This window comes from Primulina huaijiensis, chromosome 13, assembly GCF_012295235.1.
Source record: "Primulina huaijiensis isolate GDHJ02 chromosome 13, ASM1229523v2, whole genome shotgun sequence".
Taxonomy (NCBI): domain Eukaryota; kingdom Viridiplantae; phylum Streptophyta; class Magnoliopsida; order Lamiales; family Gesneriaceae; genus Primulina; species Primulina huaijiensis.
This window is the reverse complement of record NC_133318.1, coordinates 2,098,321-2,121,053: the sequence shown is the minus strand read 5'-3', so window position 1 is coordinate 2,121,053 and position 22,733 is coordinate 2,098,321. Positions and strand designations below refer to the sequence as shown.

The 22,733-nt window shown below is 33.1% G+C and overlaps 2 protein-coding genes across 3 annotated transcripts; one reads left to right on the top strand and one right to left on the bottom strand.

The window, feature by feature from the left end:
• Window positions 1-5,052: 5,052 nt before the first annotated feature.
• LOC140990811 (U2 small nuclear ribonucleoprotein A'-like) lies at window positions 5,053-7,945 on the bottom strand. 2 transcript variants are annotated; one of them, XM_073460627.1, is made up of 8 exons: window positions 7,765-7,945; window positions 7,627-7,667; window positions 7,292-7,421; window positions 6,993-7,198; window positions 6,531-6,704; window positions 6,026-6,076; window positions 5,749-5,922; window positions 5,053-5,437 (listed from the first exon to the last, which is right to left on the bottom strand). In XM_073460627.1, the coding sequence occupies exons 1-8, from the start codon at window positions 7,844-7,846 to the stop codon at window positions 5,432-5,434; spliced, it is 864 nt and encodes a 287-aa protein (XP_073316728.1). In that variant the 5' UTR covers window positions 7,847-7,945; the 3' UTR covers window positions 5,053-5,431. The 2 variants fall into 2 exon arrangements, with proteins under 2 accessions (XP_073316728.1, XP_073316727.1); XM_073460626.1 differs by having other exon boundaries at window positions 5,053-5,337.
• Window positions 7,946-9,853: 1,908 nt separating this feature from the next.
• On the top strand, window positions 9,854-13,097 carry LOC140991908 (4-coumarate--CoA ligase 2-like). The gene is made up of 5 exons (XM_073462074.1): window positions 9,854-10,998; window positions 11,852-12,050; window positions 12,267-12,480; window positions 12,561-12,663; window positions 12,781-13,097. The coding sequence occupies exons 1-5, from the start codon at window positions 9,997-9,999 to the stop codon at window positions 12,898-12,900; spliced, it is 1,638 nt and encodes a 545-aa protein (XP_073318175.1). The 5' UTR covers window positions 9,854-9,996; the 3' UTR covers window positions 12,901-13,097.
• The last annotated feature ends 9,636 nt before the right edge of the window (window positions 13,098-22,733 follow it).

Genomic DNA, 22,733 nt, shown 5'->3' with positions numbered 1-22,733 from the left:
CAACCGCTAAAAGTAGATCATTGTAAATTTTAATATTCGAAATTTTGGAACAAAATTTGTATGTTTTAACTTATAAAAAAAATCTTTAATTTTTATTTATTTAAAAAAATTATTTTGTTGCTTTCAATTTTATATTGGAGAATGTTGAATTATTAGCATAAGTTAGTGTATCTGTGACTTCTTGTCGGAAATATCGTTAATCAAAGCATCAATCAAGAGTCATTGTACTATTTATAATATTAATAATTATTTATTATTTCAATATTATGAATTTAGATTTCCATGTTTGGCATCTAAGTAGGGCCCGTCATCTATTTTCAAAATGTANTATCAGTTGTAAGCAAAATCATGTTTGTATATATTTATAAACATTATAAATAGTTCAAAATGTTTTTCATGAGTTTGTTACAATTGAAGGGCGAACTCAAATTTTATCTCAAATTTACAACATTGATGTAAAATATAATGTATCACATCAACTACACTGATAAATTTGGTGCACATTGTTTCCAGCAACTGGCTGCGACAAATTAATGGTCAATTCCCAAACACGGTGATGATATGAAAATTATATATATATATAATTCTAATATTTTATGATGGTCAATTCCCAAACACGGTCAATTATATATATATATATAATTCTAATATTTTATGAAAATTAAGTGGAAAATGAAAAATAAAAAATTTGGGTGATGATATGTTGTAATCTTCCTTTGTTGCAGATTTTTTTTCTAATCCATTCTATTCTTGAAATGGATCAAATGTCGAATCAAAATAAATCCTCGTGCTTTTTTTATATATATTTTTCGTATTCTGTTTTCGTTTTTTATTTCTCCAAAATTTATTTAATTTGAATCATGACATGATATAATCGAATGATAATATAATGAATTGAAAAACATATATATCATAACTAAAATAAAGATAACATAACTATTTTTAAATTTTTGTAATTATAAAATTGAGTAAAAACATGGGATGCTGAAGATATGTTGAATCTCATTCTCTGTATCAAACAGTTTATTTGTCACCTCCAAAACTTGAGCCCGCGTCTTCGCGACTGCACAATAGATCTCTATAACAGCTAATTCGTATTCGTCATCACAAAATTGATTAATTTAAGTTGCTTTAAAATTCTATCAAGGTGACTATCATGATGTAACACTCTGCCCTACATGTTCAAGAAGTGGCTCTCACCCTCACATTGCACTTTGATCTGCAGGTTCAAGATGCGACGGCTCCCACTAATGTAGTTCTTTGCCATGCATATGATTTATTTATCACTGTTTCTGCTAACGGCCGTCTCTGAGCCCTGCTAGAGGATTGATTAGTAGACAAAAGTTTAACGAAGTTTATTTTGATCATGTACTTCAGGGTATAATTTAAGGATGTGTAGAAAATCATAGGACAAAAAATATGTAATCAAATAAACACTTGTAGATAAGATCCAAAAAACATGTAGGTGAAATTCATCTTATTGAATTTTACAACAAGTGGGATACTATAATAAGCCAAATGTGTTTAGGACCAACATGTGTGGTACTTAACATAAATGTTTTAAGACATCAAACATTAGATTAGTAACCTTAATGTATTTATAATTGCTTTAAACAACTTAAATTGTATAAATAGGAGTAAAAATTTCAAGCATTTTAAAATTTTAATTATAGTATTATCAGCGTTAAAGTTTTTTTTTTTTTTATGTACACTACTTGATTTACTATAATATATATATTATTAATATAAAGTAATTGGTTAATTATTTGTATAAGTTGAACTTACTATTTAGACATAAAAATATAATGCTTCTATAAATAGATGTTTTGATGAAACAAAATAATATTTTAAAATAAACTATAAGAAGTGTTTCAAACATATTCCTTTTTGAGTAAGGTTTGAATTAGATTAATTGGAGATAAATTTCGCACGTGCAAAAATTATGTCAAATTGGAGTTGTGTCGAGAATGACCTTAATAATCTATATAAAACAAAAATCACAAAATTTATTATGACGTCTCATCCTTCAATTTTATGAGAAAGACCTTTATCGACTTATGAAAAATTATTATTTTAATCAAAAAATATTACTTTTCACTTTAAATATGGACCATATCGACTTATCTAAGAGATATACATGTGAGACTGTCTTACAATACACATACTCGACAAATATATATACTTGTTTGTTTTCTCAAACATATTAAAAAAACATTGGAAAATGAAAGTCTACAAACAAACTTTTTATCCAATCTAAGGTCAAGATTGACGATTATTTTGTGTTTGAGCCGACGAATTTTAGTTCTTTGTTTACTGGCAAGCACGTTGAATCCGGAGGGGACGCGTACTGGAAAAGTAAGAGCTCACTGTTTGGGTTTGCTAATGGCGCAGTGATCTTGATTAGTATCATTTAATTATGCAATCCCAATGATTAAGCTCCCACATTTATTTTTCACATTCCAAAAAGTTAAGTAATCCCACCTCACAGAATAATAATAATAATAATAATAATAATAATAATAATAATAATAATAAGCCCTCACGAGGTATCGAGGTGACCAAAATATCACGAGTTTGTCTTTTTGCCAATATTTTATTGATCGATGATGTGACTTCGTTGAAATGGATGAGCCGGGTAAGGAGCTCTAACGGGTCAAATCAATAATTTATAGTTTTTAGGGAATTTGAGTGAAGATAATGGCTTCAATAGCACCTGCAAACAATGAAAGGAACTCGTGAATGGGCGCCGGAAGGGTGTCCGGCGTGGCCACTCCGATGCTTAAGTCAGCAGGTGTAAAAGAGGAAGCTCTTTAGAGAAAATATTGCTGCTGGTATGAATAGGTGTGTGCACCTGTGTTTAAATGTAGAATGAACCTGATATTTATAGTAGGAGAGAATGGGGTAGGTACCTCGTTTCCCGCGCATACCTACTAAATATGTCAAGTCGGCCGCCCATACCTCCTGATGACTTATATGACACGCCAAAGTCAAGTTGCTCTGACAGATAAGATTGTCCATATCAATATACTCAAGTGTGGTTCAATTCTCGAGGTGGCTCGGGTGGTCGGTTACCCGGGTGCTTGTATAAGAGCCCGGGCGTCTGGTTGCCCGGGGAGTAGAGCCCAGGTTTGCACCTGCCCGGCTTCAAAAGAATTCATCCTGCAGATTGACCCTGATTTGGGAATCCATCTGATATCCCGGGTCATCCATGACCCGGGCTCTTACAGGGGTATCATCACACATCCCTTAAATAGTCGGGCTAAAGTCATACTCGCTGTCCCGATTAGTCATGCTTGGATTCCCAAAGAGATGATCAATTTGGTTTTATAAAAGCATCGGGGGCTTCATGTCTCCCAGAGATGGGATGAGGAGCCGGAGTCTCATGTCTCATGGACTTGAGATAAGATGTCGGGGCCTCGTGTCTCCCGGGCTCGAAATGGTCGAGATACGGAGCCCCGAGCCAGGTTTGATAACCCTGTAAGAGCCCGGGTCATGGATGACCCGGGATATCAGATGGATTTCCAAATCAGGGTCAATCTGCAGGATGAATTCTTTTGAAGCCGGGCAGGTGCAAACCTGGGCTCTACTCCCCGGGCAACCAGACGCCCGGGCTCTTATACAAGCACCCGGGTAACCGACCACCCGAGCCACCTCGAGAATTGAACCACACTTGAGTATATTGATATGGACAATCTTATCTGTCAGAGCAACTTAACTTTGGCGTGTCATATAAGTCATCAGGAGGTATGGGCGGCCGACTTGACATATTTAGTAGGTATGCGCGGGAAACGAGGTATCTACCTCATTCTCTCCTACTATAAATATCAGGTTCATTCTACATTTAAACACATGTGCACACACCTATTCATACCCGCAGCAATATTTTGTCTAAAGAGCTTCCTCTTTTACACCTGCTGACTTAAGCATCGGAATGGTCACGCCGGACACCCCTTCGGCGCCCATTCACGAGTTCCTTTCATTGTTTGCAGGTGCTATTGAAGCCATTATCTTCACTCAAATTCCCTAAAAACTATAAATTATTGATTTGACCTGTTGGAGCTCCTTACCCGGCTAATCCATTTCAACGAAGTCACATCAGTCGAGTTTGTTACAAAAAGTTTGCTTATTACGATTCAACCAAATAATTTGATTTACAAAATACTAAATTACATCCTGACGATTGTCCAATACAAAAAAGTAACAATAAGTATTAATATATTTACACTAAATTAACATTTGGTTGGCAGGGTTGATTCAAGGGGCGGAACAAAGACTGGACTCTTTCTCGACACTCTTGCCCAATTCTTTTAAAATACTTGGCCTATATACATAATCATGACCTGTAAATTTAAATTTTGTATAATTTTTTTGTCAAAATACCCAACAAGCTCAAGTTGCAAGTATTCGTGAATCATAACTTATATTATTTCTTTATTCAACGAATGAGTATTAGTTAGTTTTTTAAATAAATTGATTGATTGATGAAAATTGTTTGATGAAATTTAAATATAATTTATTTACATTTTTATATTATATCTTTTATAATTTTCGTTTACGTCCTAAAATGAAATGATATACTATTTATTTTATCGTTATATATATAAATCGAAATTTTTTTACCTACCATAAAAAAGACGACTGGTTAAGCCCTCGGTTGATTCGGTCGTTGAAGGGGAAACAGATGCTCTAATCGGGTTGGAATTTTACAAGCCGTGATTCACGTACGCAAATATCAAAGGAATAATTTTCAAATTTCACTATTACGAGTTATGACTTCGCATGTATTTCAACATTACACACGTGCGTTATTTTTATGGTATATATTTATTTATTTTGATAAAATAGGAGTTGAGATAATAAATAACACAAAAACTCTTGTAAGATGATCTCACGGATCAATTTCGTTGGTCGAATATCTTATTTAGATTATCCATAAAAAATATTACTTTTTATGCTAAGAATATTTTTTTTTATTATGAATATCAGTAAGATTGGTCCGTCTCACAGATAAAAATTCGTGAAACTGTCTCACATCACATTGGACTTAATAAATAAACTCTATTAAATGGGCGTATTCATTAATGGGCTAAACCAGAAACAGCCAATCGATACTGTCGAAACCCTTTTTCGATCAACCCATATAAAGAAAGTATGGGAATATAATCCCCTGAACAACTAAATTTCAACAAGAATTTGGTAAGGAAAACTCATTTGAAAATATCCCTCAACACGAGAGGTTTTTCCTGAAATATCATCGTGAGATATATAGCACAAGGCATCAATCCAACCGGGCGACTGACTTCGCGTGTCGGTTCTTTAATCTCTCTCCGATGAGTACTACAAAGACAAATTTCAGAAGCAAAAAGTACCTATAACACCATTCTGGTCTCAATTCATGATATGCATTGTACACTGACAGAGGAGTAAGAGTTCATTCCTGGTAAGATAACCAAAGATAAAAGATGTTAAAGCCTTGTGCAGATGACGGAAAATTCGGCTAGGCAATCATATAGATTCAATCTCAAGATAATGAATTTGAAGATTAGATAGTCTTGACAATATATCAAATTTAATTTCATATCCACCTATCGTAGAGTCTTCATACAAGAGAGTGCTTTTTTTCAGTCAGAAGAATAAATTCCATTTCCTCGAAATAATAGTTATGCCAAAACAGCCACAAGACCAGACGCTAAAAACAGAAAGGAATATAAAAAACAATAAACAGAAACATTCAGCTATTCATATTACCTCTTCCATTTCTGCAGGCCCATCCTCTTTCTGCTCGGATTCAGTGTCTTTGGGCTTGTCAATTGCTTCTTTTCCATCAGATATCATATTATCCGGTTGGGCACTTCCATTTTTAGGCAAACTGTTACTCTCACTGAAATTCAAATCAGCTGGAAGCTGGCCTGACTTTAGCGCCTGAAAAATCATCACAAAATCATTGAGAAAAATGAAATTATGTACCCTCTTGCATCCAGCAGAAGAAGAGAATCGTTTTCCAATGCATCAATTTTTACCACACCTGTTCAAGCCTTGCCACCTCCTCGAGAGTTTGAGAATTCACAATGGCAGCCTGCAATGATATATGAGAAAATTAAAAAGCCAGCTGGAGGTGCATGCATTAAAGCAATACCAGAGATTAGGTACTGCCAGGATCAACTTAATAAGAACAGTGGGAGTATGATAAGCTAAGAGAGAAGAAAAAAGAAGAATGCTCGAAAATTTTATTTCCATCCGTTAAAACCCCAAACTCGAAGGCAGAATAGAACATTAACTTCTGTCTCGTCATATCAAATTCATATCCCTTTCTTTTACACCAAGAAACTGAATCTTCTCCTTTTCTCCTTAATAATCAATTTTCCAATCAAAACTATTTGAGAGATTAAAGGAAATTAGTAATAGCAACCTATCTTACCTTCTTCTTATTGGCACTTTTGTTGCCATGAACATGGAACCACTACAATGCTTTTCATATCGATCCTAAAATAGGAAGAGGATAAAACGAAATCGGTAGGAAAAAAATGTACCTTAATAGCCAAAATTTGTTCCGGAGTAGGAGCAACTGGTTTATGAGCTTGGTCCTCTTTTGCAACATCTTGGGTGGTTGGAATCTCATCAGGTACAACTGTCTTTGCTGATTCCATTTTGGCCTCTTCTTCAGCTTCTTTGGATGCAAACAATTTATTGGCTTCAACCCGCTCCTGTAATATTGCAGAGACAAACTTTAGCAAAGCACAGCAGTGGAAAGGCATTGCTTCGCAGTTATCCAAATGAAGTAAAATATTATGAATATATAATAAGCTTTTGAAGAAGTGGTAAACAATGCAACTCGCAAGCAAAAACAGATCATAAAGAAGAAAATAGATAACTGCAATCAGAAAAGAGGTTTATTAGGATAGGAAATGTTGTTCACACTACTCCTGACTTGATCAAGATTTAATAATCAGTCCAAACAGAATAAAGAAGGCTCTGAATATACAAAATCTAACCTTTTCTTTGACTTTCCTGAAATCCAACACACGTAGAGACTTCAACTTGTGGATAACATACAAACGGTAATTTGGTTTCTTCGTAATGCTATTGTCGAGCAGACTAAGGAACTGCAGCTTTGGGAGCGATACAAGTGGGTCTATTTCAACCAGGTTAGTTAACCTATTGTTAGTCAGCACCAAGGTGTGCAATTTGGGTAAAAACTCTGCAAATTTTTAAGCCAAAAAAATAGTTAATAAACAAGTCATGCATACATTTTTTCGCAGGAAATTTGAGTCATTTTCAGTTTAAACCTCACCTCCAAGATTGGGATTAATTCGAGTAATTCTATTGTTGTTCAACAGCAAAGTACCGAGTCGATTTAATTGGGGAAAATTCTCGAGCTTAACAATCTCGTTGTCAGATAAATCAATGGTGTCAAATTGGTCCTGCAGTTTTAAATCAACCCAAAAACAAAGAACAAATAACCAACACAAACTACAGTAAATTTTGAAAACAGCTAATAACACAAAAACCCATCAAAACTTTCAAAACGAGAAGAGATTTTTGATGACAAAAAACTGAACATTCAGCTTAAAGTAAAAGGGTTGTGCAAAGAAAGCTAAAATGAGACGTAATAGAAGAAAAATTAACCTCAGTGGCACCAATGTTTTCAATAACAGCCATTTTGTTTCCTGTCGAAAACAAAACACGAATCAAATAAACTGCAAGAGTAGCCCATACATCAAGTTTATAGACAAATCAAACACATTTCCAGAGAGAGTGAAGCACCTCTGAGATCTAATTCTCGCTCCCGAAGTGCGTTGAAAAAGTGGGGGCTTTTCCAAATCAAATCCGCCGTTAGCCTCACCATTTCTCACCTCTATCGAGCTTTTTCTCACCGATTTTTTTCGCTTTCTATCTCTCGAGTTTCGATTTCCGCTGCAGTATTTCGAAGGAGAAGAGCTGCAGAAGCGGGTCGAGGTTTTTGCGCGAGCGAGCACTTTTAAATGGGCTTAGGCTAAAGACTGGAAACTGGACGGTTCAAATGGGCTTTTTTTGGACATAGGCTAAAAATTTAATCTGGACCGACCCAAATAACATAAGCCCGATGTAAATTTGGCTGATTGGTCGGGTCTTATTTGATATCCTTACAACCTTACCTAATTGTTCTATTCAATCAGTATATTAATAAAAAAAATTTATTTACGTTAATGTTGTTTTAGTTTAAATATTATTTAAAAAAAAACATATAAAAATATTTGGATTGATTCCGATTTAAAAACCTGATAATAAGTTGGATTTTTTGCGCAATTTTTTTAGTTGGTGAGATGTTTTGTTGTTACAATTGAGTCTCGAACTTGATATATCGTTGAAACTCGATATTTTAGTGTCAAATGATGTAAATGTCATCGGCTCATCTGTAGAAAGTTCCATAAAGTACAAAAACATCACGTAGTTAGTAAGATAAATTTTCACCTCGTTCCAGTCTATTAAATTTAAATAGATATGAAAAGAAGAACCAGGTTTCCGTGGTGGCGGCCGGAAAGGGTGATGCTTCATGGTGGATTCGGGACGGCTGGACCAGAATGTTTTACCCGACAAGAGAAGGTGATCGAAGAGGAGAGAAAGGTGAATAAAGATTATATACCTTGCTCTCTCCATTTCTATTTTAGTTAATAATGTAATATTTCTACGATTATACGGTCAAACTTATTGACAAATCAAGTCTTTATTTTTGGTTCAAAATTTGTGTTAGACGGTCTCACGTATCGTATTTTGTGAGACATATTTCTTATTTGGGTCATCCATGAAAATTATTATTTTTTATGCTAAAAGTATTATTTTTTATTGTGAATATCGATAGGATTGACCCGTCTCACAGATAAATATTTGTGAGACCGTCTCACAAATGACCTATTCTTATTTTTAACGTGTATATATATATATATATATATTTGATATTTTTTCCTCGCTAGACTCACGGTATGTTATGTTATTAAAAATAATTATATTGAACTATGTATTTTTAATACATAAGAGAGTTATTTTTTTAAGGAAAAAAACACATTTATATAGTGAGATCTTTTAGAAAATCGGGGCAATTTTTTAAATGCAAAAGGTGTAATATTTTCATGGGATATAATTTCATTAATTTTTTGATGGCGTTTATTTAAAAAAATATATTTTTTGAAATGTTGAATTCCTTAAATAAATATAAGAGTACCATAAAATGTTATTGAATACTAATTTAATTATATTTATATATCTGGAAAATGGGTAAACGTTATTTTTTAAAATATTTAAAATTAATTTAAATTCAGTTATTTTTTTTACAATCTTATTAATGGGCAAAAAGTTCAGACATACTATATCTTGTTTCTTAATTTTACCTCAATAACACAGCCACCAACCACGTTATGAATGAGTCCAAGTACGACGTAAGCACGACATCATGGTAACGTCGTGGCTAGTAGAAACGTCGTCGTTTCACGCATGGGGATAATAAAAAAAAAATTTGTTCTTCCCTTCTTCCGCCGTGGTCTTGGTGAAGTAAATGCTACGTGGAAAAATTAAATTAATTTTTATGTCATTTTATTTTTATTTTTTAAAGTCAAGCAATCGAAAACATCTCCATATTACCTACCTCCATGGACCCAACCTCCACCCAAACCTCCCAATTTTTCCTACCAACCCCACCACACGTTCTTTCATCATGTGAGAACAATGAAGGGATCATATATTTTTTAAAATAAATAAAAATTAAATTTTATACAGAAATCTATTTCCTAAAAAATTATTTTACAAATCAAATCAACANTATATGATCTCTCTAATTGATTCACCCTTAATTACACGAAACCCTTAATCAAGTAAACTCCCAACCCTTCACCAACCCCCTCACCAAATTAAACTTGCCCATATTTATACTCCAAACACTCTAACATTCATTTTTAGGGTATTCTACAACTTAAAAAAAAAGTCGATACCCATAATTTTTCATCATCTTTCTTTCACTAAATAATGGAAATGGATCCAATATCTAAGGAAGAAGATATAATATTCCGATCGAAACTCCCCGATATCTACATACCAAAACACCTCCCTTTGCATTCATATTGTTTCGAAAACATATCCAAACATAGTACGAGGCCATGTCTCATAAATGGCCCGACCGGGGAAGTTTACACGTACGAGGAAGTCGAGCTGATGTCTAGAAAGGTCGCGAGCGGCCTGAGCAAACTCGGGATCCAACAAGGCGATATCATCATGCTCCTCCTCCCCAACTCGACCGAATATGTGTTCGTCTTCCTAGGTTCTTCCCATATCGGCGCCATAACGACCATGGCGAATCCCTTATTTACCCCTGCCGAGGTGGTGAAACAAGCCAAGGCCTCCAAAGCCAAGATCATCATAACACAAGCTTGTCACGTCGCGAAAGTCGAGGGATACGCATTGGACAACGGCGTGAAGGTTATGTGCATCGACACACCGCCGGTCGAGTGGTGCCTCAGCTTCTCCGAGCTGACGTCGGCGGATGAGAGGGACATTCCCGCTGCGAAGATCCACCCGGACGACGTGGTGGCGTTGCCATATTCCTCGGGGACGACTGGGCTGCCCAAGGGCGTGATGCTCACGCACAAGGGGCTGGTCACCAGTGTTGCGCAGCAGGTTGATGGTGAAAACCCTAACCTGTACATTCACAGCGAAGACGTGATGCTGTGTGTCCTGCCCATGTTTCACATATACTCGTTGAATTCCGTCCTGCTTTGCGGGTTGCGGGTCGGGGCGGCCATCCTGATCATGCAGAAGTTTGAGATTATCTCAGTTTTGGAGCTCATACAGAAATATAAAGTAACCATCGGTCCCTTCGTTCCGCCTATTGTTCTGGCTATCGCCAAGAGCCCGGTCGTCCAAAAATATGACCTTTCATCTGTGAGAATGGTGATGTCTGGGGCGGCACCACTGGGGAAGGAGCTCGAGGATGCTGCAAGGGCCAAGTTTCCTAATGCAACAGTTGGCCAGGTAATTATTTAATTTCTTTTAATTATTTAAGAATTTTTATTTTAAAATATTTAATGTACACCCAAAAAAAATTGACTATGGAAAATGATTATTTCATTCATGGAACTAATTTAAATACAATTTTTTTACTTGTTATATTTGAATCTCAAACCCGAACATATGCGAGTTAATAATTAATTATATGATTTTCATCGACCCGCAATATCTCAGACGACTGAGTTATTCCAAAATCTGACCACGTCAATAGCACTTGCCATCTTTTAGAAATTTATATTTTATAACTTTCTGAAAATTCTGAATTTGTAGTTAATTTATTAATGAATTACGTCGTTAGCTAAACTTCAACGAGAATTAAGTTAATTGCAGGCAATTAAGGTCAAAATAAAGTACAATTACGAGCTTCCAAATACTGCATTAATGATTAAATTAAAAGAATATATTTGTTATTATCGTTTTTTAATTTAATTTGAGAAAATGATTAAATATGCCAATCGCTTGAAACGATGGATGCATCCATGTCGTGTGAACTGGGATCTCATCTCACTATCACATTAGTTGACTTTGATTATTCACACGTTAATCAAACAAAGCCTTCTTGGAACATGATATTAATTTTCTCAATTTTTTTTTGCAATTAATATTTATTTCTTCCATGTTTTAAATTTTAATTTTTTGGAGTTCAAATTTGTTACAATTGGGTGTCCAATATGAGACATCGTCCCAAATTTGGATAATTAATTGGTGTAAGATGGACTATTAGACCTCGATCATGTTCTTAAATTTAATGATTGAAAAAAATTAAATTGGAGAGGTATATATATAGTGGATTAAAACGCCAATAATGTTAATGTAGGGTTATGGAATGACGGAAGCTGGGCCGGTGCTTTCGATGTGTTTAGCATTCGCGAAGCAGCCATTCGAGATCAAGTCCGGTGCGTGCGGGACTGTGGTCATAAACGCCGAGATGAAAATCGTCGACACCGAAACTGGTGCGTCGTTGGGGCGTAACCAGCCCGGAGAAATTTGCATCAGAGGAGACCAAATCATGAAAGGTACATATAAAATTTTCATATCAATACGTGTGTCCAACTTTAATCAATTAATTGATTAATTTTCCTATCATNACAACTTCTAACAAGAATGTTATATTATTAATTAAGACATTAATTTAAGAATATATTAAGTTAAAATACATATATTTTAATGGGATTTAAAAATTATCTTTATGTTCAGTGCAATAAATAGCTCATGAAATATTTAATTTTCAGGCTATCTGAATGATCCGGTGGCAACTGAAAATACAATAGACAAAGAAGGTTGGCTACACACGGGTGATATAGGGTTCATCGACGACGATGACGAAATATTCATAGTTGACCGATTGAAGGAGCTAATCAAATACAAAGGATTCCAAGTGGCTCCCGCGGAATTAGAAGCCCTTCTCCTCAACCATCCCTCCGTATCCGCCGCCGCTGTCGTCTCGTAAGTTAATTACAACGACTTCTTTCCCAAAGTTTGTTTATGTTGTCGTAAAAAATCTATATATTTTCATGATATTGCAGCATGCAAGATGAACAAGCGGGTGAAGTTCCGGTTGCATTTGTTGTCCGATCAAGTGGATCCACGGTCACCGAGGAGAAAATCAAGAAATATGTCTCAGATCAGGTGATTAATATAAATAAAGTCCATTTCCCAACATTTTTGAAAATAGAATTTAAAATATGGTATTTTATTTTAATTACATGATGACTCAAAATCTTTTTCCCGAATTATTTTGGGCAGGTGGTGTTTTACAAGAGACTAAACCGGGTTTTTTTCATAGACTCGATTCCCGTATCTCCATCGGGGAAGATATTGAGAAAGGAATTAAGAGCAAGATTAGCTGCTGGCTTACCAAATTAAATATCATCAAGGCCATCAAATCAAGATTTAAAGTCTTGATTATGCCTAAAAAAGAAAAAGAAAAATTGTTATCTAAATTTATTTGTTGATTAATTTTTATTGCTATTCGCTCCTCGTGAAAAATCAAGAACATATGTTTGTAAATTTGTAATAATGTACGTACCAGAATGGGAATGAAACAAGTACTTTCCCGAAAATTTCGACTTACAATAATTTACTTAAATCATCAAATGCATGTTATAATGAGAAAATGAAATGCTAATCTTAAGACATTACTCCAATGGTGTACCTAACGTATTTATCAATACATGTGAGATCCATTAGTTTTTCAACGGACCTTATATATTTTATTAAATCCATGCATGATGCACCTTTAGATGTATAGTTAGAGTAGTACCCTAAAGTTAACTTAAACTTCACGTTAAAATGGATGCATGCAAAAAAAAAAAAATGAATGATTGGTAACCCTAATAAATTAATATATCTAAATTAATGACCCGAGACTAAAAAGAATATGCAACTTAGATTTTGAAGTTTTGGGTAACAGAATTAATATAATATATTTCAAAATTACTAAGAACAACTTAAAATTTATGGTGATTGTTTAGCGAGTTATAATCGCCAAGCTTGTACGTACCTGAATGACATTGAAAATGGAACGTCATAGATATCTTTTTAAAGTTAGGGAAGATGTTTGTTATAATTGGATTTCGAACTCGATACCTTATTTAAAATCTATAACCGATTATAAGTCGTCGGCATCATAGGCATATTCGAGGCTAATAAATTTCTGATTTGATCTACTATAGCCGCAAATATGATTGTTGCATTACACATGCAAACATATTCTTCTCATATTGTTAATGTGTTGTTAGAACAACAATTTTATAAAATAGTATTTTTTTGCAATATTATCTTTCAGTTAAAAAATAACAATGAATATAATAAACCTTTTTATTTTTTATTTTTGATATAAAACTTAAAGAATCCTCACACGAGCTTTTTTATTTTCAATAGAAAATTTTAAAAACCACCTTCCAAAAGGACCAAAACCACCCAATCACTTTTTTTTAGAAGGTATGCATGCTTTATTTCCTTCATGCAGAAAATGTTGAATTGAAAGTGGGATTGGTGTGTCAGAATTTTTTCTCAAAATCATGTTTCAACGTATATATATGAACATGATAAACAATATGCGGAAGCGGATCGAGTGTTACTTCTAGTCATCAAATGATTTGTAATTTTTCTGATTTCCTCCGATTGATGTCTTCTAAGCACTCAACACACTCTGTAGATGGTGTATATTTTTCTTATGAGGTATGTGCTTAGGGACTTCAATCACTAAAAAAAAAGCCAAACGACAACGGTTAAAACCCGTTGTCGTAGCCATTTTAAAAACGTTGTTAAAGCCCCTGTGGTTAAAGGGTGCGCTCAAAGAAAACGATTTTTATCCGTTATTGTAGACACATTTTGCGACGGTTTTTGAAAAACCGTCGCCAATAAAATTAGCGACGAATTTGTGTAAAACCGTCGCTAAAAGTTCGTGACAGTTAGTTCATGATGTCCGTCGCTAATTTTAGCGACGGTTATTTTATAATTTCTGTCGCTAATATTTTCAGTAAAAAAAAATTTTACTTTTAATAATTTAATAAATTTAAAAAAACTTATGATTTGAATAGGCTAATAATATTCATGATCTTAACTAAAACTTAAAAATTTATAAAAAAATAAAGGGGAAAAATTTTACTTTAAATCGAAACTAAAATCGTGTAAAAAGAAAAATTTTAAGTGTTTTGAAATGGTGTGTGTTAAAATAGACCGAATGGACGGGTATTTATAGATAAGTTGCGATGGTTTTTGAATAAACCGTCGCTAGTAGCGACGGTTTAGCCAAGAACCGTCGCATTTTTAAAATTTGCGACAGTTTTTTTAAAACTGTCTCTATACGTAGCGACGGATTTGATAAAACTGTCGCTAAATTTTGCGACAGTTTGTTATGCGACGGATTTAATCAAAACCGTCGCTAAATAAAGCGACAGATCTTATGTCGTCGCTAAATTTAGCGACAGTTTTAAGCAAAACAGTCGCTATTTTTAAATTAGCGACGGTTTTGTAAGTTAACGACAGTTTCAGAAAACCCGTCGCTAAATACGTTGTAAATCACTTCTTTCAACAACGATTTTCTAAAACCGTTGTCAATTGTCCAAGAAAACACGCTAATAGACAACAGTTCTTTTAACCGTTGTCTTTGACCCTAAAAAACGCTCAAGGACAACGGTTTTATAGAACCGTTGTCATTGACCCTAAAAACCTTTGTCTTTGACCCCCAAAAGACAACTGTTTTCATAAAACCGTTGTCTTTTACTTAAAAAACGCACCTACGACAACTGTTTTCACTAAAACCGTTGTTAAAAAGCATATGACAACGGTTTTAGTAAAAACGGTTGTCTTAAGTGTGTTGTTGATTTTAAATTTTCTTGTAGTGAATCATCACTATTTATAGGCGTTTCTCATACCATCGATGAGTTTATCGGGAGCCCAAGAGTCAAAAGAAGAGGCGCATACATGCCGCAATTTTCTAAAGTTGAGGCGGCGTACGCATCTTTGATCAAAACTTGTAGGCAATGGTCGTCGTCATTTCCTACACGTTTATTCTTCTTCTGACATGATCCATTTTTCTTACATTCTCCCACTTGGCTCATATATCTCATTTACCTTAGGAGAAAACAAAACACATGAATCATGGCGATATGTCATCGAAAAGCGAGTATTATCTTCCATGTATTACAATGCATTATGTATCTCAAATCTGTATAACTTAATGAATAAACCTTATGTTTATTCGAGGTCCAATTATTTTATTGATATATATCAAATCAATGAATGTGTGCACGACAAATATGAGAAAATATAACATTATAGTTTAATTAAATTTGTTCTTACAACAAAATTATATAAAAGAACTAAGTCTCATTCTTTCTATACGATAATTAAATTTCAATGGTGGCATGCCTTTAGTCAAAGGATTTGCAATCATCAATTCAGTGCTAATTTGCTCGATAATTAATTTTTTTTATCTTTAACACGTTCTCTTATTGCTAAATACTTAATGTCGATGTGCTTGCTTCGACTACCACTTTTGTTATTTTTAGCCATAAAAACAACAGCTGAATTGTCACAATATATTCTTAATGGCTTAGTTATAGAATCCATAATTTTAAGCCTCGAAATGAAACTCTTCAACCATACACCATGTGAGGTTGTCTCGAAACAAGCTACGAACTCAGCTTCCATAGTGGAAGTAGCAGTCAATGTCTGTTTTGCACTCCTTCATAATACAGCTCCACCAGCTAGCATGAAAATATATCCTGAAGTGGATTTTCGTGAATCAATGGAGCCATCGTAGTCTGAATCAGAATAGCCAATTACTTCTAAATTCTCAGTTCGTCTGAACATAAGCATATAATCTTTGGTCCCTTGAAGGTACCTCATTACTTTCTTTGCAGCTTTCCAATGGTCTAAACCTGGATTACTCTGATATCTTCCCAACATCCCAACAACAAATGCAATGTCAGGTCTAGTGCAAACCCGACCATACATTAAGCTTCCGACAGCAGAAACATAAGGAATGTTTTTCATTTGTTCCCTCTCTAGGTCATTCTTTGGGCATTGGCTCAAATTGAATTTATCGTCTTTCACAATGGGAGCCATACTCGGTGAACAATCTTTCATCCGATATCTCTCTAAAACTTTGTTAATATAGGTTTCTTGAGACAGACCTAGAATACCTCGAATTCTGTCTCTATGTATCTTAATGCCAATGACATAGGATGCATCGCCTATATCCTTCATATCAAAGTTTTTGGAGAGAAATTGTTTCACCTCATGTAACAAACCCTTGTCATTTGTTGCAAGTAATATATCATCCACATATAAAATAATGAAACAAATCTTACTCCCACTGACCTTCTAGTATATACATTGATCCATGATGTTCTCTATGAATCCGAATGAAGAGATAACATCATGAAATTTCAAATACCATTGACAGGAAGCTTGTTTCAATCCATATATAGATTTCTTAAGCTTACAAATCAAATGTTCACCATTACTAGAGAAGAATCCTTCAAGTTGTTTCATATAAACATCTTCCTCTAGCTCTCCATTGAGAAAAGTTGTTTTACATTCATTTGTTGCAAATCTAAGTCAAAATGTGCAACCAATGCTAGAATGATACAAAGAGAATCTTTCTTAAATACATGATAAAAAGTTTCCTTGTAGTCGATTCCTTCCTGCTGAGTGAATCTTTTAGCTACGAGTCTTGCTTTATATCTTTCAATGTTGCCTAATGAGTCTTTCTTTGTTTTGAAAACACATTTATATCCAATGACTTTTACACAATCAAGCAACTGAACAAGATCCCAGACTCCATTAACTGTCATAGAATTCATCTTTTCTTTCATAGCATTAAACCATAGTTTTGACTCATTATAACTCATGGCTTGTGAAAACGTTTCAGGATCATTTTCGGCTCCGATGTTAAAGTCCGATTCTTGTACATACACAACATAATCACTAGATATAGCTGATCTTCTTATTCTAGTAGATCTCCTTAGGTTGTTTGGTTGATTAACAATTTTTTGTTGTACTTCATTAACAATTTGATCTATTGGATTTTCATCAGCGATTTGTGGAATTTCAGTAATCGGTTGTCTAATATCCATTTGATATTGAGGGGTGTGAATAACGACCAATCTATCATTTGAATAAGAGGGTTGTGAATTAATGTGATATTTCTCAAGAACTATGTCATTTGAATGATCGCTCCCACTAATCAAATCATTTTCAAGAAATTTTGCATTTTTTGATTCCACAATTCTAGTGTTGTGAGATGGACAATAGAATCTGTACTTTTTGGATTTTTTGACATACCCAATGAAATATCCACTTATAGTTCTTGGGTTCAGTTTCTTTTCATGTAGGTTGTAAAATCTTATTTCTGAAGGATAACCCCAAATACGTATATGTTGCAAACTCGATTTCCAACCTTTTAATAACTCAAATGGCTTCTTTGGGATAGCCTTAGTTGGAACTTTGTTTAATATATACACAGCTGTCTTAAGAGCTTTAGTCCACAAGAATTTAGGAAGTTTGGATTTACTTAACATGCTCCGCACCATGTCCAATAATGTTCGATTTCTCCTTTCAGCTACGCCATTTTGGTCCAGAGAACCAGTCATAATATATTGGAAAACAATCCCATGTTCTTGGAGAAACTTCGCAAACGGACCAGGTGCATGTCCATTCTCAGTGTATCTACCGTAATATTCTTCACATCTATCTGTTCTCACGATCTTAATCTGTTTATCACATTGCTTCTCCACTTCAGACTTAGAAACCTTAAAAGATTCTAGTGCTTCGTTTTTGTTATGAAGCATGTAGATATACATGTATCGTGAGTAATCATCAATGAAACAGATGAAGTATTTCGGACTTTGCATGTCCATATCTGGACAACAAATATCTGAATGTATGATTTCTAATATTTTCGTACTCCTCTTGGCACCTTTTTTAGACTTATTGGTATGCTTTCCCTTAATAAAGTCCATACAAGTATCAAAATCAGTAAAATCTAAAGTACTGAGTACTCCATCATTTACTAATCTTTTAATTCTTTATATGTAGATGTGTCTCAATCTCTGATGTCATAGTATAGAGGAATCTTCATTTATAACACATCTTTTAATACGTCTTTGAACATGCATGTGGTGTTATTATTTTGTAAAAAAATAGAGAAAAGACCATCAACAATGTACCATTTCCAATAAGATTTGATTTATAAAACAAATTTATTTGATTTATCCAAAAACTGAAAAGAATAACCAAGAGGTACAAGTTTTGAAACTGAAATTAAATTCCTATAAAAAATAGGAACATAAAAGGTTTTTTCTCCACATGCGAAGACATCTTGTTTCCTGAATAGATGCTCCGCTCATTTTCTATTGGCTTCCTTCGGTTTTGCATACCCTGCAAGGTATTTGTAACGTGAATTGTAGAACCAGAATCAATCCACCATGTGTTATAAATCATATAAACCATATTAGATTCGTAACAGACAAATGAAATAGCTAGGAATACCTTTCTTTTCAAGTCAATCCTTAAATTTATTGCAATCATTCTTCATGTGTCCCGTTTTTTTACAGAAAAAACACTTGGATTCTTTCTTGATATCAGGTTGGGGTAGAATTATTCCTTTCCCTTTTCCCTGACTTTGGCTTGTTTCTTAAATTTTCTTTGTGTAGTCATAAAGACATTATCACTTGTTTCCATCAACAGCTTTCCTTCATTTTGAACACACGTGGTCATTAATTCATTAATTGACCATTTATCCTTATGTGTGTTGTAGGAAATTTTGAAGGATCCATATTGCTGTGGAAAAGTGCATAAAATGTAGTGCACAAGAAAAGTCTCAGACATTTCTACTTCAAGTGCCTTGAGCCGAGCCGCTATGTTCCGCATCTTCATGATGTGCTTTGGCACACCTGGCACACTGATGAGCCTTAATGAAGAGAATTCCACAATTAGGGTGCTAGCGAGTGCCTTATCTGAAGATTGAAATTGTTCATCAATAGCCTTCAGTAATTCTCTGACATTATTATACTGATCGATAGAACCACGCATACAAGCAGAGATTTTGGTCTTTATGAACATTACGCAGAATCGAATAGATCGCTCCCATTTTTCACAAAGATCAACATCATCTGGAATGGTGTTTTCAGTAATAGTAGATGGTTCGTCTTTCCGTATAGCATAATCAATATCCATCCACCCTAGTTGAAGAAGAATTTTTTCTTTTCATATTTTATAATTATCGTCCTTCAATTTGGGAATGTCACATTTCATATTAGAAAAACTCGCAGGTTACATAACTGCACAAAATATCATATGCTTAAAATTTTGAGACAATATCGTGTTTTAAAAATCTAGTGACATAAAATTTGCTTGTGAGCTAAAATTTTAATTCAATAATATTTTTCTGTAACTTTGTGATAAAACTATCAAAATATATTTTCCTTAACTCCTGTGGGTAAATTAAGAGTAAAATCTATTATGTTTATATAATTAATTACAATTGATATCCATTATATGATCCAAATCCACTTAATGCATGATTTTTCATAATTAAAGATGATGTGACTATTCCTTAATTATTTAAAATTATACGGTGCACTGGACAAAATTTTGGCGTTACTTTAATACTTTGTATAATAATTATTTAGTAACATAATCAACATTTTTCAAGAGTGCTATCAGGAAAGATAGGTAGTGCTGAGGCTCCTTAAATACCTAACTCCTAGTCAAAGCAACATTCTTCAGGGAGAACAGTGACAAGAAAAGACAGTTTAAACCGATCTATGAAGAACTCTCTCAGATCATGTTTTCTTACGTTGCCTTATAATTATTATTCAACTTAATTATCCACATTTATGTGAATCTTTATAAGCCAAAATTTTTCATTAAATAACTTTATATTCACATTTTTACTTAATATAAACAAATACGTTCTCAACATTTTTTCTCTTTTATCAGAGTAGTGATAAAGTGAGGATTATTTGTTCATTTGTGAACATCTGAAATATTTTATTTTATAATATTATATTCACATCTTACTTGATATGTTCATTTCAAATTATAAATAACTTAATATAATTTAATATGAAGATAATGTGAATATTGATGTACCAATTATTATTATTATTTGTATTTTAAATTTCAAGAATAAATGCAAACATAATATTAAATTTACATGTACATATCAAACACTTATCCATATATATTATTGACATTATATCTAACACGCACAAATAATTTCTAAACATGTAGTAGAAATTACGTCGAACTTGGAATTATTTTAATGTGTACAAATTATTTAACCAAATGCTATATATATACCAAATTATACATATAACTTAATAACACATTAATCATTATTATTTATTTACTATTATTATTGTTTGTATTTTAAAAATAATAATAAACAAATGAATTCTACTACGAAAGGTCTCAATCAAAATGAATTGATACCAACAATATATATACACATATATATCACATCAATTATCATTATTTAAAATAATAATAATAATAATAATAATAATAATAATAATAATAATAATAATAATAATAATAATAATAATAATTGAAACATTTACCGACACATGAAAGAAAATTGAAGACATGTATTTAAGTGTTTTAATTGTGTGGGTCTCATTGTTTGTAATGATACACTACATGTAATGAATGTAAGCTTTCAATTCATTTTTCTCCACACACATGCACGTTACTTTGCATTCAGAATTCATTATTGAAGCCAGAGTTATCTTCTGAATATTATAAACCAGTTTCACACTTCATGTTTTACTCTCAAAAAAAAATTTCAGAACTTCAAACTCCGATCAAGAAGAAAATTCTTTGAAAAAATTTTCAGGTAAATTTTTTATGACATCTAAACTTTCATTTTTACGGAAACTTTCAGAAAGAAATTTTTCAAAAATTTCATGATATCGGATTTTCATAAAATGAAAACAAATTTTCAAGGTAGAGGTATCACGGATCTGATATCAAATGTTAGAATTTTTTCTCAAAATCATGTTTCTGCACATATACAAACATGATAATCAATATACGGAAATAGATCGAGCATTACCTCCGGCCAGGGGCGGATCCGAGATTCAAAATTATCTGGGGCTGGCTTCGTCCCATATTGTATTTAATAAAATAAATAATTAACTAAACAATTTAAAATAAAAAATATGTAAATATTGACTTAATGAAAACATAGAACAAGAGTATTTAATAATTTCAAAAACATAGAGCTAGCTAAAACACTACTGAAGTTGTGCTCTTCGATTCTTCTTAGAATAAAACTCATTAATTATTAAATTGTTATCAATTTTTTCAACCAAATCTCGTTCTATGTAAATTATCATATATAGAAACTCCGAAAAATTATGCTTCCATCTTGTTACGTAAAGTTGTTTTAACAAGTTTTATTGATGAAAATGCTCGTTCTGTTGTTGCTGTAGGAACGAGACGAGTTAAAACAAGACGAATCAAAATGTCAATTAAATAAATATATCATATTCGATAAATAAGTAAACGACGTAGATAAAAATGTATAAACCACCTGTCAATCAAATCATAGGTTCATGACAATTAATCTTCGACATAATTCAGAAATAGTTGATAAATTCTGAAATCTTTCATGGCCAGCAACATCAAGTTTATAGTGATCCATTTGCATTCTCAAGTGATGTAAATCTTGTGAATCGAAATCAATATAATAAAATTTCTCAACAAATCATAGATATAATCAACATTAAGAAGCTTAAAGTTTTCTTTAGGTTTCAAAACACAATTAAGTTTAAGAAGTTCAACTATCTCATCCTTAAATATATTATTAAGCTCATCAACTTGAAAAACTATTGTAGTTGTAAATACATTAAATCGATAGTGGTGCTCAACTGTAATTGAATCATTTTTTTGACAAGAACTGTATGTACCAGATTTTTAAAACTAAAATAAAAATTCCAATTAAAAAAATTGATTTTTTTTTAAATTAATTCAACTCGATAAGTTATTTGGGTTGAAATCGATATTTTGTTCACCCATAGACTGAATTAATGTATGGCTTTATCTTAATTCCAAAAATGATTTTTCAAATTTTATACTCTTAAGAATCATTGCGGTCAAAAGACAAAGTCAGTTCACATCATTTATTAAAACCAACAGTAAAAAAATAATAATAATATTGACAAACATCAAAGAATAAT